General features: G+C 42.1%; 1 protein-coding gene and 1 long non-coding RNA gene across 2 annotated transcripts in view; both read right to left on the bottom strand.

Annotated features, from left to right (window-relative positions):
* Positions 1–17,189, bottom strand: part of LOC144893157 (uncharacterized) — a 263,609-nt gene that overhangs the window by 25,243 nt on the left and 221,177 nt on the right. The gene's annotated exons all lie outside the window — the stretch shown is intronic.
* Positions 13,372–17,189, bottom strand: part of LOC137432605 (LIM/homeobox protein Lhx3-like) — a 191,360-nt gene continuing 187,542 nt past the window's right edge. Inside the window, exons 5-6 of the mRNA XM_078782832.1 lie at positions 14,660–14,828; positions 13,372–14,088 (exon numbers count right to left, since the gene is read on the bottom strand). Of these exons, the coding sequence (XP_078638958.1) occupies positions 13,655–14,088; positions 14,660–14,828 (603 nt within the window). The 3' untranslated portion in view covers positions 13,372–13,654. The remainder of the gene's footprint in view (positions 14,089–14,659; positions 14,829–17,189) is intronic.

Below are 17,189 nucleotides of genomic sequence, written 5' to 3'. Positions count from 1 at the left end.
GATTAATTTAAAACCTTGAAAAGGCACATCCTCGGGTCCCCAGCAATATACCTGGCAAGTTTCAAGTATATCGGACCGGTAGTTGTCGAGAAACAGCGGTCACAGACATACAAACAAACAAACAAACGTACAAACAAACATACACACAGAGATTAGTGGAATTATAGATAGATATCGCGTGATTTACTTGGATATCACGTGATTTAGTTGGATATCACGTGATTTAGTTGAATATCACATGATTTAGTTGGATATCACGTGATTTAGTTGGATATCACGTGATTTAGTTGGATATCACGTGATTTAGTTGGATATCACATGATTTAGTTGGATATCACGTGATTTAGTTGTATATCGCGTGATTTAGTTGGATATCGCGTGATTTAGTTGGATATCGCATGATTTAGTTGGATATCACGTGATTTAGTTGGATATCGCATGATTTAGTTGGATATCACGTGATTTAGTTGGATATCGCGTGATTTAGTTGTGTATCGCGTGATTTAGTTGGATATCGCGTGATTTAGTTGGATATCGCATGATTTAGTTGGATATCACGTGATTTAGTTGGATATCACGTGGTTTAGTTGGATATCGCGTGATTTAGTTGGATATCACGTGATTTAGTTGTATATCGCGTGATTTAGTTGGATATCGCATGATTTAGTTGGATATCGCATGATTTAGTTGGATATCACGTGATTTAGTTGGATATCGCGTGATTTAGTTGGATATCGCGTGATTTAGTTGGATATCGCGTGATTTAGTTGGATATCACGTGATTTAGTTGGATATCACGTGATTTAGTTGGATATCACATGATTTAGTTGGATATCGTGTAATTTAGTTGGATATCGCATGATTTAGTTGGATATCGTGTGATTTAGTTGGATATCGCGTGATTTAGTTGGATATCACGTGATTTAGTTGGATATCACATGATTTAGTTGGATATCGTGTGATTTAGTTGGATATCACATGATTTAGTTGGATATCGTGTGATTTAGTTGGATATCGCGTGATTTAGTTGGATGTCGTGTGATTGTACTGTATTGCGTGATTTAGTTTTCGCTGGTATTTTATTTACGGTGCAGGACTCCATGATGTCTACTGAGCATAATGTAGGAGCTGATGGAATTCCTGAGGGGAAAAAGTCAAAGGAAAGTGATGTCACTTTTAGAGAAAGTGGACGTGTTGGACAAGCTGACCAGCGGAGTGAGTGCTTCTGCGATCGATGCCATTACAGTCAGGTTCACAATATTTTTTCGTTCAAAATTTTTGGAGATTAGCAAAACTATATATTTTTGGAATATTCAGAGCATGAGGAATCCAAAAATTAATGTTGCCATTTGCCTAGACACCTGCATGGCCGCCATTTTGGATTTTCAAAATGGCCGCCATAAATACATAATTTGCGCTATCTCGGCTTGTAGTCAACGTAGAATCTTATTTAAATATCCTAATCCTATGTTTTCTGGGTAAAGAAAACCATTGGTGGGATCATTAGTCTTCTAATCCTAACACTTGCTTCACTTTTAGGACTTTCCAGATGACACTCAGGACAGTGATGAAGATCTGTTCAAGCATATTCCTGAACAGTATAGACCTAGTAGATCCTGTGTATAGGACTTATAGTTCAATCTGATACTAACAAGGCTGCTTTCTTGCTTTATAAACCCATACCTATAACTTCAAAGGACTTGCAATATCATGTATTATGTAATGCAGTTATATCACAAATATAAAGACAATGGTTTTCAATTACCTTTGTTTGTTGCTTTTCTATAATCCTGAGCACTATTTTGAGGCCTTTATTGGATTCCTTGACCCAGAAAACATAGGATTGGCATATTTAATTAAGTTTCTAGGTTGACTAGAAGCCGAGATAGCGCAAAATATGTATTTTATGGCGGCCATTTTGAAAATCCAAAATGGCGGCCATGCAGGTGTCTGTGCAAATGCCAACATGGATTTTCGGATTCTCCATGCTCTGATGATTCCAAAAATGTACAGGTTTGCTAATCCCAAAATTTTGAACGAAATCATATTTGTTAACATTGTGAACCTGACTATTATGGCGTCAACGAATCGACGATTCGTTACATAAAAAAAAAATGAAGCCAAAATCAGAGGAAGTGTTAGGGCCAGTGCTCCATCGAGTGCAAAAAGGTCGTTTGTGAGCCGTCGTGATCCCATCCTTGAAAAGATGGAAAAAAAACTTTGTGTGTGTGGGTGGAGGATGAGACACAGAAAGGCATGTCCCTCAGTGGTGCTGTGGTGAGAGAGAAGGCCATGCGGTTATGCAAACACGACGTTGATTCTGAGTGTGCGCAGAAGGGCACCTTCATTGCCAGTAAAGGCTGGTTTGATGTCGACCATTTCTTTGAAGTCGACCATTTCATGGAGAGGTGCTTGAAATTAAAGCGAGAGATGGACGCTGTCATGGCACCCTATAAGGAGGTGTATAAGGCCATACAGATCAAGGTGAAGCAGACGAGAATCACCTCCTTCACGTCTTCATCTCAATAACGTCTAATGCCCTTCATCATCATCATCATCATCATCATCATCATCATCATCATCATCATCATCATCATCTTCAAAAGCAAGTACAATTGTAAGCGTTTTTCATTTTTAAGACTGTAATTTAGCCAAAAAAGTCGATACATTTTAGAATTGGTTCCCCTAACCCTATTTTTCCCATAAGATCTTAACTTTGCGCATCGTGGTTTTGCCCATTGCGGGGTTTTTCAAGAACGTAACCCCTGCAAACAGGGGGTCTGCTGTATATATATATATATATGTCTGTCTGTCTGTGAGAAATATCAGAAACTCCACAATACGAGCAGGGTGCCTCATTTGCATTAAATAAATAATCGGAAGATATTAAATAAGTATAAAAAATGTGGACCAAGAGCCAAAGAGTGAGACCCAAGAGCTTGAGTGACTGAACTTCTTTGAGAGTTGTTGAGAAAGTCAATGTGAGGGTTTGCGGTATGCTCCTTTCAGAGAGAGAGAGAGAGAGAGAGAGAGAGAGAGTGAGAGTGAATGAATTAATGAATGAATGAATGAAAGTGAGTGAGTGTGTTGGATTTCTTAGGGTTCTAAGGATTTTTTTAGAATTGACAAGTTTGTCATTATGTCAAGGTCTGAGGAGAGGGAAGAGGCCACTACCTTTCTGAATGATGAGTGATGTCATGGCAGAGGGTGGGTCATTAGCAAAGAGATAAGGAGGATTTTCCAAAGAGTCAGAGTGATCATTGATGAAAATTAAGACTAGGACTGGGCCTAGAACACTGCCTTGGGGCACTGCAGCCCGAGGAGATCGAAGAAAGGGTTCCTGTGAGAATAGACATTGGCAACAAGAGTGGAGGAAGTCAGTAATCCACGAGTGGAGTTGACCTTGGAGTCAATATAGGCAGACAGTTTGGAGAGCAAGACAGGAGGCCATACTGTATTTAAAGCTGGAGATATGTCCAGGAAGACAGCCCTGATTTTGTCTGACATTGAGGAGTGAGGACCTTTATCCATTGTTGGGTGAGGAGAAGCAGAATGTTCAAGTTGGAGTGACCCTGTCTGAAACAAACGGGTGGTCTGAGATGAGGTTGTAGAAAGGGAAGGATTTCATATCAACTGCTATGATAGATTCCATGACCTTGTTGATGATTGAAAGTAAGCTAATTGGAAATGAAAGAACAGTAATGGATGACATTACAGAGAGATGGTGGGAAGATGAGGAACTAAACTAGATCATCGATCCTGACCACACTCACTGGAGTAATAACAAGATGACTTCTTGTATTGATTAGGAACTATATTTATCTAATTAATTCTCTTATTATCTCATGAGATTATTTCATACATATGATGAAGGATCTATTTCCTGTTTGACAAAGCTGGCCAGAATTCTTCCATCCAATGCAAAAGCTTGACCACTTCAATGCAGATCTTCCCAGTATTTCATGCTACTGATGTGTCGGTGAGTGTTCCATCTGCCAGCATTAGTTGGTGGACATTAAAGACACCACGGTGTCCTTCGCCATGAGTAGGGGAGTTATTGCGGGCACCCTGAACAAATTACAAATTCCTGCCCTGACTGTTGCCAACAAACTGCACCGGCAGCGCCGACGCTATGTGAAGAGTATGGTATGTTGAGATGATAATACGATGAAGTGGAGTGGTGCACACATCACATAGTTATGATTTCCTCGTACGTCAATGGTTCATCAAAATTTAATGCAATTGATTTAGAGCTGGTCAGAAAACTGGTGGGGTGGGAAGCAGAGGGGGGGGGGCAAGGGGGGGGGGAGATGGGCTGAATCACTCTTTTCTAGTTGATATGACAGACACATATGTGACAAGCCAAAACATGCATTAAAAATTAGAACATCACTCTTCGATGTCGTGACGTCGATCAATATACCTCCACCCACATTATTACATCATTATACATACTTGTACCAAGTTTGAGTTAAATCCCCTAAGATGTTCTCAAGTATCACATTTTTTACCTGACATGACATCTGACCTTTGATGTCGACATGTAATCAATTAATCTTTTCATCATAATACATACTTATACCAAGTTTGGTCAAAATCCCATCACTGGTTCACAAGTTAGCGCATTACCAGAATTTTTTTACCTAATGTGACCTCTGAGCTTTAACCTCTTGACCCCATAATGTAATCTATTTTATCTTTACATGATGATACATACTGTACCAAGTTCGATTTAAATCCCTTCTAAAGTTATCACATTTTTACCTGACATAACCTCTGACCTTTCACCTTTTTACCCCAAAATCGAATCTTTGCATCATCTATCTATAATTCCAGTAATCTCTGTGTGTGTGTGTGTGTGTGTGTGTGTGTGTGTGTCTGTGTGTCTGTGTGTCTGTGTGTGTGTTTGTTTGTCTGTGACCGCTGTTTCTCGACAACCACGGGTCCGATATACTTGAAACTTGCCAGGTATATTGCTGGGGACCCGAGGATGTGCCTTTTCAAGGTTTGAAATTAATCGGACAAGTAGTTACCGAGCTATGTCCAAAAAACGATTCAACCAATCAGAGAGCAGCGAGCTATCACGTGTGCCGAACGTGCCGAACAGACTCTGCCTCGGACGGCACATTTGAGAGCGTATTCATTTATTTCACGTTGGAAAACTATGTTGCCGTTAAACTATGTTTTAAAACTAATTAAAACTAATTTGCGATTCATCGTAACTGCGATTTGCGACCTTCCGGACAGTGAAGACTGCACTTCCGGCAGCCAATCACAGAACGCGTTATTGCGTAGGCGTGGCCGATGTGAGAGCGAGCCGAGCCGAGCGCGTGCGCCATTACGGTTCGTAATTCGATTTCTTCCGGAGAAAATAATAATTTCTCGATTTCTTATGCGCATTATTTCTCCCAATTCAGTCAGAGCGAAGGGCGGAAGCGAAGAGCGTTGTTTTTTTTGTTTACGGGCGTACGGGCGTACAGGCGGGGTAGAGCGTACGGGTAGCGTTATTTTTTTTTTTTGGCAAGGAACGGGCACCCACGTACGGGCATGCCCTAGTCTATCTATAATTCCAGCAATCTCTGTGTGTGTGTGTGTGTGTGTGTGTGTGTCTGTGTGTCTGTGTGTCTGTGTGTGTGTTTGTTTGTTTGTCTGTGACCGCTGTTTCTCGACAACCACGGGTCCGATATACTTTAAACTTGCCAGGTATATTGCTGGGGACCCGAGGATGTGCCTTTTCAAGGTTTCATATTAATCGGACAAGTAGTTACCGAGCTATGTCCAAAAAACGATTCAACCAATCAGAGAGCAGCGAGCTATCACGTGTGCCGAACGTGCCGAACAGACTCTGCCTCGGACGGCACATTTGAGAGCGTATTCATTTATTTCACGTTGGCAAACTATGTTGGCGTTAAACTATGTTTTAAAACTAATTAAAACTAATTTGCGATTCTTTCGCTTTCCTGCGCGTTTGTGCACGCTATGGCGATTTCTTTACCAAACTCCGCAAGCCGTTCGCTTTGGACCAAACCATTTCATGTAAATAGAGGGGGGGGATTGTCACCGTACTCGCAAGCCGTTCGCTTTGGACCAAACCATTTCATGTAAATAGAGGGGGGGGGGGGATTGTCACCGTACTCGCAAGCCGTTCGCTTTGGACCAAACCATTTCATGTAAATAGAGGGGGGGGATTGTCACCGTACTCGCAAGCCGTTCGCTTTGGCTTTGCGAATGGACCAAACCATTTCATGTAAATAGAGGGGGGGGGATATAATTTTAGATATATATATAGTACGGGCATGCCCTAGTAATATATAATTCTACCAAGTTTGGTCAAAATCCAATGACTGGTTCACAAGTTATCTTGGTAACAGAATTTTCACCCAACGGGACATCTGACATTTGACCTTTTGACCCCAACATCTAATCAGTTGAGCTTTACATCATTATACATACCTGTACAAAGTTTGGCTTGGATCCCTTCAGCCGTTCTCAAGTTATAGACCTATTACAGACTTTGACCTTTAACCTCTTGACCGTGAAATCAAATCAGTTGATCTTCACATCATAATACATACTTGTACCAACTCTGATCAAAATCCCATCACTGGTTCACAAGTTATCGTGGTAAAAGGATTTTCACCGAACATGACCTTTGACATCATGACCCCAAAAATTGAATAAGTTAATCTTTACCTCATTATACAAAACCCAAAAACATAATGCCTCTGGCGACTTCGTCGGTGGAGGCATAAAAAAGAGGCAACTGATGAGGTAACCTACGTCATAACCTGTGTGAAGTATTGTATGAAGTAACCTACTGATTTCAAACTCTTCTTTTTGCAAGGGAAGTGAGGGGACAATATTGCACATTTAGATTAATGAACAGGATTCAATAATTAAATTGATATATGTGGGAAAATTGCACACCCAGACCAGCAATCGAACCCAGGGCCTCTGGAAAACCGTACCAGTGCTCTGCCATCTGAGCTATCTAGGTGACCCTGAATGAGCATGCAATTTTCCCACACATATGATTGCCGCTCTCTTTCCGTCAATGCTTCCAGGGCACTCGCTGCCAACCATTGGAGCACCAACGGCCTGAACACGAGAGGGTCTTCCTCCAATGGAAGGAAAAATCAATGTCCTCTATTATAAACACCAATGGGGGCGTAGTGAAGCAATAAGATTAATAGAAATTTTGGTCTTTGCATGTAATTTCCCCACATATATCAACTTGATTGCACACTTATGCTTCCCTCAGAAGTTGTTGTTTTCTCTCAAAGATCTCCCTCACAAATTATAACTTGACTGTAGACAAAGTTTCACTGTAGACAAAACAAAGACAGACTGTCTGTAGACAATAATATATCTCTGGAATGCGCTGGGGTCGGAGGAGCACGGGACGCAGTGCATCATCAGAGCAGAAAACTCGCTACACTCCAAGATAAATGGTCACCATAGGCGGCCATCTTGATTATGGCTCCAGAAATAGTGAGGAAAGAGCGAAGCAGGCCTGAGTGTGCTGAAAATGTGAACAGGGACTTTGCTGATGACTCTACGCTCTGCTGCTCCATTCCTCATCCCTCAGATCGGCAGTCCGCAGCCTCCTCACCCTCTGCAGACCTGGTCAAAATCACAGACTGGGCAAACAAGTGGAACATGTCTTTCAATCCTGACAAATCTCACACTCTTCCTATGTCTCTCCGAAAAGACCGACTGGACAACCCTCCCATCTACTTTCTCAATAATCCTCTCCAAGAAGTTCTGTCACTCAAGCTTTTGGGTCTCACTATCTGCCATGATCTTTCCTGGGAAAAACACATTTCCAAGCTGGCCTCCAAAGCCAGTCGCAGACTGTGCATCCTTCGTCGTGCGAAGTCCTTCCTTGGTACACCTGAGCTCCTCACCACATACAAGGCTTTCACCCGCAGCTCAATGAAATACTGTTCTACCCTATGGGCCGGTGCTCCTGCCTCACACCTAGCTCGTCTTCACGCTGTTGAAACCAAAGCTTTCAGAATCATTGGAATCTCCCGCGATGAAGCTAACTCCGAGGGCCTTTCACTCACTCACCGCAGGCAGGTTCGTGGACTTTCTGTCTTCTACCGACTCCTCTTCGGCCTTGTCCCCCAGCTCTGTCTGTGCTCTGTCCCCCAAGTACTCTTACAGGTCGCACAAGATCTGCCTGCAATCCTCTTCTGGTGAAACTGCCAAATTCTAGGCTCTCTGCTCGCCTTCACTCTTTCATTCCTCTTTTCTCCCACATCTGGAACAAACTCCCCCACTCCCTTCAATCCCACTCCTCCCTCCAGGTCTTTAAAACAGCTGTTCACCACCATCTCTTATCTTCCCCCATCCAAAACCTTGATCTTTTCTACCCTTGTTAATTTACCCCAGATCCACTTTTCTGAAATACCGACTTCTTTCCTGGAAGTCCTAGCAGTGTCCATGTGTTTTTTTTAAATATCTCTCCCATCCCTCTCCCCCTTCCCACACCTCCTGCCCCCAAGCCCTCGACCTCCCACAGATCTCCCGATGTCCCTGCTCTCAAATGTTGTACTTGTGTGCTTCCCCCTCTCTCCCCATCTTGTCTACCGCTCCCTTTATTTTGTCTTATGTGTCCGTTTTTTTTTGTCATTAATGTTAGCTCTTACACGAGCCTCGGTCATGTTTACAAAAACAAGTACAAAAAGTTTTAATTGAAACAAAAGCCGCGTCGATGTTACACAATGCCTAGATGCAGCTGTGCCTATAACGTCGATGTTATAGGCACAGGACATTCCTATTGATTCGATTACTTGATGTTATTTTTGTGCAAAGTGAAAATATATCTCGGCAATTTCCCGTGTGTGGCGACGAATTTTTAATATATCTCGGCATTTTCCCGTCTGTTATTTCAGGCGGTGTATGACTGACCATGCCGCGATTTAAAAAATATATATCTCGGCAATTTCCCGTGTGTGGCGACACGTGAACGAAGCTATGCTCCTCTCTCCACATTATTGTGACGACGTATAAATTAAATATTTCATTGTGACGATTGTCATCAAATGGACGAATTTTTAATATATCTCGGCATTTTCCCATCTGTTATTTCAGGCGGTGTATGCCTGATCATGCCGCGATTTAAAAAAAAAAATCTCAGCAATTTCCCGTATGTGGCGACACGTGAACGAAGCTATGCTCCTCTCTCCACATTATTGTGACGACGTATAAATTAAATATTTCATCGTGACGATTGTCATCAAATGGACGAATTTTTAATATATCTCGGCATTTTCCCGTCTGTTATTTCGGGCGGTGTATGACTGACCATGCCGCGATTTAAACAAAATATATATATCTCGGCATTTTCCCGTCTGTTATTTCGGGCAGTGTATGACTGACCATGCCGCGATTTAAAAAAAATATATCTCAATGGACTTGAAGTTACAGGCCTTTGAGAATTCATTTCGTTCTATAAAGGGCAACTTTCATCGGATTTTCTTCCCGTTTTTTTTCAACCGAGTCTAAAACTATGTTAGCGACTGTGAAAAATGAAATGATATATCGAATTTGATTTGAAATAAAACTGTGTGAGAGAGGAAGACACCACGGGCCTACAAAACAGGCCTCAAAGCTATGCGAGTTAATAAAATGGTGGATATTTGTTTATATGAAGCCTCTCCCACAATGGGTGGAGCTATGGTTCCCAGAATGGGTGGAGCTTTGAGGTTTTGTCTTCTTTGCAAGAACAATAACAAGAAGAAGAACAACAACAACAGCAGAGGGCACTCTATTAGCAGCGTCTGCGACGCGGCTAAAAAAAGGGCCTGAATCAGCGGACCCATTCCACATTGCCATGCGCTCGGCTTCCCCTCCTGACTCGCCTCACACACATTGCTCATTGATGTCTTTCACTGGCATTTCACAAGTGGCCACCTGTTTATACAATACGAATTGTCCCCTACCTCATAGTTGTCCCCTAAAATATCATGAAATGATTGTCTCCTATCTCATAATGCAATGGGCCGAACCTCCCACACACGGGATAAAGTGATAGGGGCCATCTCTTTATCCCGTGTCATAAAAATATGGCTCCTAACCCTAAAATACCATTTGTTTCAGATTGTTTTACATTTGGTGAACAATTGGAAGTCCTTGTTCATTGAATTTTGACCATCATGAAAAGCTTTCCCAAAATTAGAATAATGGAAGCTGGTAATGTAGCTTATATCACAATACCACAATCTAGAAAATGCAACTGCAGAAAATGATTGACTGCATATGGTTATCAAAACTACATAGGCGTCTGCTTCTTTCTTGTTTTGGAATAAGAAATTGTTACGAAATAATATGTAGGTGTTCATTTTGCTGCAGTGGTATACATATCAGGAAAGAATTTTGTGACCGGAATATACCTAACTTCCCAATGGTAGTACAATAGAAATATGCAGATTGCTTACCGAAGACAAAAGTGCTGCCAGGAAAGAAATGGACAATGGGGAATGTAGTAGATATGAGAAGGGAGAATTATTGGGGAGTAATGCGCAATGGAGCTATAAATAGGCATGCAGTACTTTCCAGGGAGGAAAGGGCACATGATGTCAAGGGTGCTTCAGCAGAAGACGTGCCTCTAATGCGTTCGGGCGCAGGCACCGGTTTTTCCATTCACATTTGGTGTTGAGAAGAGCAGGGTCCATCGCTAACCTTTAGAACAAGCATTTTAAGACAGCACATGCACTGTCACACGCTACTTATATTTATTATGGAAAGCTTTTGTCCACATTGATCAATTTTATGTGGGTTGAGGAATAAAAGGTGCCCACTGGCATATCCTAAAACATGGCTGAAGAAGGAGAAAAAGACATAAAATGTCATAGCCCCCGTGGTTTTCGTAATTTTGCTGTACGTTGCTGAAGGCTGGAAGTCAGCTATCTTTGGTTGAATTACAAAACAAAATATTATGTATATGTGCACCCTCATGTATTGTCTTTGTGCCAAGTTTGAACAAAATCGATCCATGCATGTCGAGAAATGGTTGCGGACACATTTGAGTAACAACATGGCTACCAGTCGGCCATCTTGGATCTGATCTCAAAATAAAATGAAGTGTATATGTAAGCCATCATTCATTATCTGTGTGCCACGTTTGAACAAGATCGGTAAATGCATATCCGAGAAATGGTTGAGGACATTTCCAAAATCTGTTTTTTTTTACAACTAAAATGGCTGCCAGTCGACCAGTCGGCCATCTTTGAACAGATCACAAAATAAAGTGAGGTGCATGTGTATGCCACAATGTACTGTGCTTGTGCCAAGGTTGAACAAAATCGGACCATGCATGTCTGATAAATTGCTGGGGTCACTTTTAAGTAACAAAATGGCCGCCAGTTGGCCAGCTCGGACCTGATCTCCAAAATAAATGGCGTGCATATGTAAGCAATCATTCACTATCTGTGTGCCACGTTTGAACAACATCAGTAAATGCATGTTTGAGCAATAATTGAGGATGTGTTCAACATCGGGGTTTTTTGTACAACTAAAATGGCCGCTAGTCAGCCATCTTTGATCGCATCTCGAAACAAAAAGATGTGCATATAATGTATTGTCTTTTTTGCCAAGTATGAACAAAATCGGTCCATACATCTTTAAGATATGGTTGTGCACGGATGGACGGACGGACAGGCCCAATCCATAAGCCCCCGTTTCTGACTAAGTTCAATGGGGTTAATAATGCATTTCAGAAAGGAAATGTAATTTAAACACTTGTCATATACCTGCAATATATAAATACAGTGCCTTCAGAAAGTACAGGGTGTTTCAAAAAACGTGGACTATTTGAGCAGCCACACGTCTTCGTCGAGTTGTCAGGCATTTACTTCTTGCAATATCTTGTCTTCTGAAGGATCTCCGACATGTATCGCATGTGAAATCAGCAAAATCACTTGCCCTTTCTTGTTTGGCAACAGCACGAATGGCAGATATATATATATATATACACATAAAAAAAAAAAAATTTTTTTGCCGGTTTGCTCTGTCCATCTCAACTCTTGTCTTTGCACAAGCATCAAACCCCTCTTTGCATTTCATTCTCCACGAATCTTTCCTGAGAAATATGGAACCAGCTGGCTTCCTCAACATTAAACTTCTTCAGGTCATTTGTACAGCACATCTACGCCAAAGGGTTGGCATCATTTCCTCCAGCTCGCAATCTCCAGATTGAAATAAAGGTTCAAATGTGTTGGGACGATAATGGGAGAAACACCACACCTCTGTAATACCAACCAAAGCGACTGGGAGGGAGCAAATCATATGTTTTTCTAAAATCCACAAAAGCATGTAGACCTTGGTGAAATGTTCCCTTGCTTCCTCTACAAGTTGCCATACATAGAAGACCAGGTCGACACACGCTCTTCCACGTTTCGTACGTATGTACACACACACACACACACACACACACACACACACACACACACACACACACACACACACACACACACACACACATGCAAGTGGATACATGAGGACCTGGGAGGGCTCCAATCCATCTTCTGAAACCAACATTAGGAGATAACAACCAACGACACACACACACACACACACACACACACACACACACACACACACACACACACACACACACACACACACACACGTAAAATTGTAATCATTCATTGAAGCGCGTGAGATTTCTTTAATGAAATATATTACATAATACCATCTATACGATATAACGTTTGGGAATAACTTAACACAGACAAACATATAATAAATATATACACCAGGATTAAATCTCCCCCCCCACCCCCACTCCAATAACCTCAACCCCTCCGCCCGCGGTCACCGAGTTACGTCATAAGTTTGACATTGGCAGGTCGCGGGAATGCCGGCGCTTGGCACATGCACGAGTTCAATAATGCATGTATAATCTGCCAAAGGCTTTGGAGGTTTCATATTATAATAAACTTTCCAAATACTGCAGATACCTATCACAGCTTGAGTCTGCAAGAACGCTGCAGGTGCACGACAACGTGAATTTCGCCACAGAATTTTAAAATCTTTTCCATATCCAAAATATTTCACATTGATATTATAACTGCTGTAAAATAAAAGAATATAATATATTACTGCGCGCTCTGGCGCACCTATTCGTGGTTCAGGTAGCTCGATTATACCACACGAGCTGCGTCACACCTACGTCGGCCACATAGCAGCATAGAACAGGACAACTTCGCTTTCCTATCGCATATTAAAACTAGTCTACAACAGGAACAGGTCATTGACACCAAACAAAATGGCCAATGCAACGTTTTCTTTTCAAGTCTCAAAGGCATCCATTCCACCCGGTGGAAGGACCAGTCCCTGCTTCCTGTGTTTAGCATTCGGCGCATCTTCATCACAAGAGCCCCTTTTTGTGTCGTCATGTGCACTGTATTACAATGAGCCCCCAGAATGGAGACGTATTGCGAAGGTCTTTGTCACTCGATGCTCAAAGCGTAGAAAGACCATGCATGGCAATGCAATTCTTTTCATGCACCGGTTTGTTTCACCCGCACAGGTGCAGGCCATCCTTTGTCCCTAATGCAAAATTCTCCGAAAATTATTCGTCCCTGGAGACATTTGGCTGATTGGAGAAAATTCAGTGGTGGTGTAAGAGTCGCACACGGAGACCTTAAAATTGTGTGTGCTCCACGTCATCGAGCCAGGAAGCAGGGCTCGTTGGGAAGTCAGGGTAGCCTGCACTGCTTCCGGTGGACAGGTCCGAGCTGGGCCCAGGTGCAGAAAGAAGCCGCAATGCCTGTGTTTGAGCACTTTGCCCAGCCGAGGACATCATTGGACCAAGATTGGCCTCAGAGTGGTACTGCAAAGGGGTAATAAGTGATTGTGAAGTGAGCGACGCGAGCGACAGTGCCGGGGATTGGGGAATGGTGTATGGGCTCCCGGCCCGCATGTGATCTGTGAAGTTCCCTGAGCCTGGACCATCAGCTAAAAATGTTCCATCCGTCGATGCCAAGTGTGTCTGCATTCCTCCGGAGGCACCTCCTTCCTGCTCAAGGTCCCCAAATGTGCCATTAGCGGGTCCCAGCGATGGCAAGCTCTGATCATCTGTCGGGTACACGAGGTTCAATCACTATATGTGTACATGAAGAAAAACAGTTCAATAAATTCCATCTTTATATTTCTTTCAATATAAAGGTATCTCTTAACTAGCAAAAAAAATATTACCTTAATAATTTATTACTCATACTTGTGCATTGAAAAATATCAAACAGATTCTAGGACTTTGTTTTTCATTGATCTACGGTTCATGGAGAAGCGCGCACATGCATAAAATGCAAGACAAAGAAAGACATGAGTAGACATCAGTGTATTTTTACATAAAATAAAAGATTAGATTCGCAAAGCATGGACAAACACATATGGTAGGTATGATTGGAACCTGAGTTCTGCACATCATAAGCCAGGGCTTCGGATGGGAACATGATCGGGCCAACCCATTGTGAGCATCTCGCTTCGTGAACATTCTCAATGCTCCTCATAACATAATATAATTCCTACACGAGCTGTAACATATAAATATTTCAATATCTTGCACAATGTTACAGGTTTTGTCAAGTTTGGAAATCGAGCATCAATGTCGGTGTGCATGAAGTGGCAAAACTACACCCAGCAATACCTCGAAAAGGCATCTCCCCATTGGTGGCACCCTCACTCTGATTTCCGTCCTTCCCAACACTCGAGGTGCCCTTAGTGCGCTTTGTAGTGCGGAAATACTGCCCCCAACGCTGCCGTCCAGCATCCTTCTTCAGCCGCTTCTCCTTTGCCCTGCGATTCTGAAACCACACCTGGCCACGTACAGACGTCATCCTCGATAAAATGGAATGGCAATGGGAGAACATCATTTAAAACCTTGAACAATATACACTGTACTTACTATATATACATATATATATATATATAAATAATGTAGGGGTGTACTTACTTTTTCCACATGTGAAATTTGCATTTATGTTTATTTAAATTATACAATGGACTACAAAATGTAAATGTTTCATGATATTTGTTATATCATATCACCTTTATCTATCAATATTGTTGAAATGAAGATCAAATAGCTGGATGTTGAAATATGTTGAAAAAGTCAAAACTTTACATGGGGTGTACTTACTTTTTCACGTGACTGAAAATATATATATATATATATGCCATTTTCTCTCCGTGCCTGTCTGTCTACATTTGCTCCTTATGTAGGGCCACATCTTTTAAGTTACAAATTCCAAACTCGGGTTACAAATACAACTTTGTGTGGGGGGGTAACATAGGCTATGTGGCCACGGCCCCACACGGGATGTGGGGTGCCGAGGGGAGCATACATCCTCTATGGAAATGTGTACCTTGTATCGCCACCCGGTGGTGGTGGCCGAGGGTATTACAATTTCCTTTACCTGGACAATGCTGAGGTTAAAGCACTCTTTGCATGGGTAAATTTGTCATCCTGTCCCTCCCGCTCCCCCCAAAATGGAGGGGCCTGTCAAAGCCCCCCCCCTAAAGATGTATATGCAGTATATCTCTCCTCCTCTCCCCCTCCTTTTTTCTCCCTCCCCTTCCCTCCCTGACCTCCCCCTCCCTTACCCTACTCTTCTCCTACCCCTTCCCCTACTCCTTTAATCCCACCTTCCCCGACACCTCTCCTCCCCCTTCCACTACCCCTCTCTTCCCTCTTCTAGGGGCAAGAGACCGGACGACTAATTGGTCCATCAGCGAAGCGACGGGTAGGCCCTTATAATACCAAATATGATGCCTTTTTGGCAATCCTTCTAATTATCAACAGATACTGAACAATACTGACCAGACAGGAATGATTGCGAACCGATACTTATTTTGTCTCAGTATATATTAGTCCAAGCTATTCCTGCAAAGAAGATGAATATTTTTGACATTTCTAAGTTGACAAAACAAAATGCATCAGACGTTGAAGGAAGAAGAAGAACTTTGCACCAGAATATCACTGAGCCAACACGCAATCACACAGGTCATAGTGCAAATGTACTTGCCTTAGTATTAACAAACAATGAGCAAATGATTTCATCAGTTACACACATGAAACCTTTAGACTTGGGAGGTGGGGGTGGGGGGGGGGTGGGGGAATTTATCAAACGAACTTGAGCTGCGTGTTGAGGAGTTTGTGCCGAAAAGAAAGTTAAGCAAAGGCAAAAGGAAGAACATCTATGTTACCAGGGAAATGCATGGCAGAAAAAGGAGCATCTTTGGAAGAAGAAGAAGGAAACAGGTAGTGAGAAGGACTTTCGACAGTATGCCAGGCAGAGAAACAAAACGAGAAACTCGACTCATCAGCTGAGCAGCAAGTTTGAAGAAGATCGGCACCTGGCTGCTCATTGCTCAGATAAGCACTATCCTGTGGTTTAATTACTTACCTGGTGGATAAAATTTCCAGTTTTCCATGCAGGATGGCTTGAAAGTTCCTACCCTGGTAAAGTCATAGAAATTCTTTCTCACTTTTTTTTTTTTTTGATGATAAATGGTCGGTTAGTTAACCATCGGATAAGAATATTAACCCCAGGATAGCTCTTATGCAGCGGTTAAATTATCCGAGTTTTGAGCAACCGGGGCTTGTACTGGTAGAGAACTTTAAGGTCAAGCCGAAATAATTTTGGAGGTATGCGAATAGCACGACCAATGTGAGAAATGTAGTAGAGAATCTGAAGAAAGACAACAGCACCCTGACATTCAGATGAGGAGAAGGCTGTGACACTCAACTACTCTGGAAGTGTCTTCATTAAGGAGGACCCCAGTGATGACACAGCTACACAATGGACCAGGTCTGGTTCTGAATAAAGCAGAAATTTTGAGGAAGAAGCTGAACAGGCTTAAAAAATACTAAGTCAGCTGGTCCTGATAGTCTTCAGCCTTGACTACTGAAAGACATCCAACTCAAAAGCAATACTTGATAGTGATACTTGATAATTATTTTTTTGTATTAGTGACTCACGATTCACCCGTAAAACGGGGTGAATAGGGACAGCCATAAAAATGCTATGTATTCCTATTTAACCCATATATGGGGTTAATAGGGACTATAAGTTGCTTTTTAAAAAAACAAGAGAACACTTTCAACCCAAATATCAACAAATCAGTATGGTTATCAATTTTCAGCGAAAAAAGTTTCCGAACTTTTTTTCAGTTTG

Source organism: Myxine glutinosa, chromosome 8, assembly GCF_964187855.1.
Source record: "Myxine glutinosa chromosome 8, kmMyxGlut1.1, whole genome shotgun sequence".
NCBI lineage: Eukaryota > Metazoa > Chordata > Myxini > Myxiniformes > Myxinidae > Myxine > Myxine glutinosa.
Note: the sequence above shows the minus strand (reverse complement) of the source record. Positions and strands in the feature narration are given on the sequence as shown.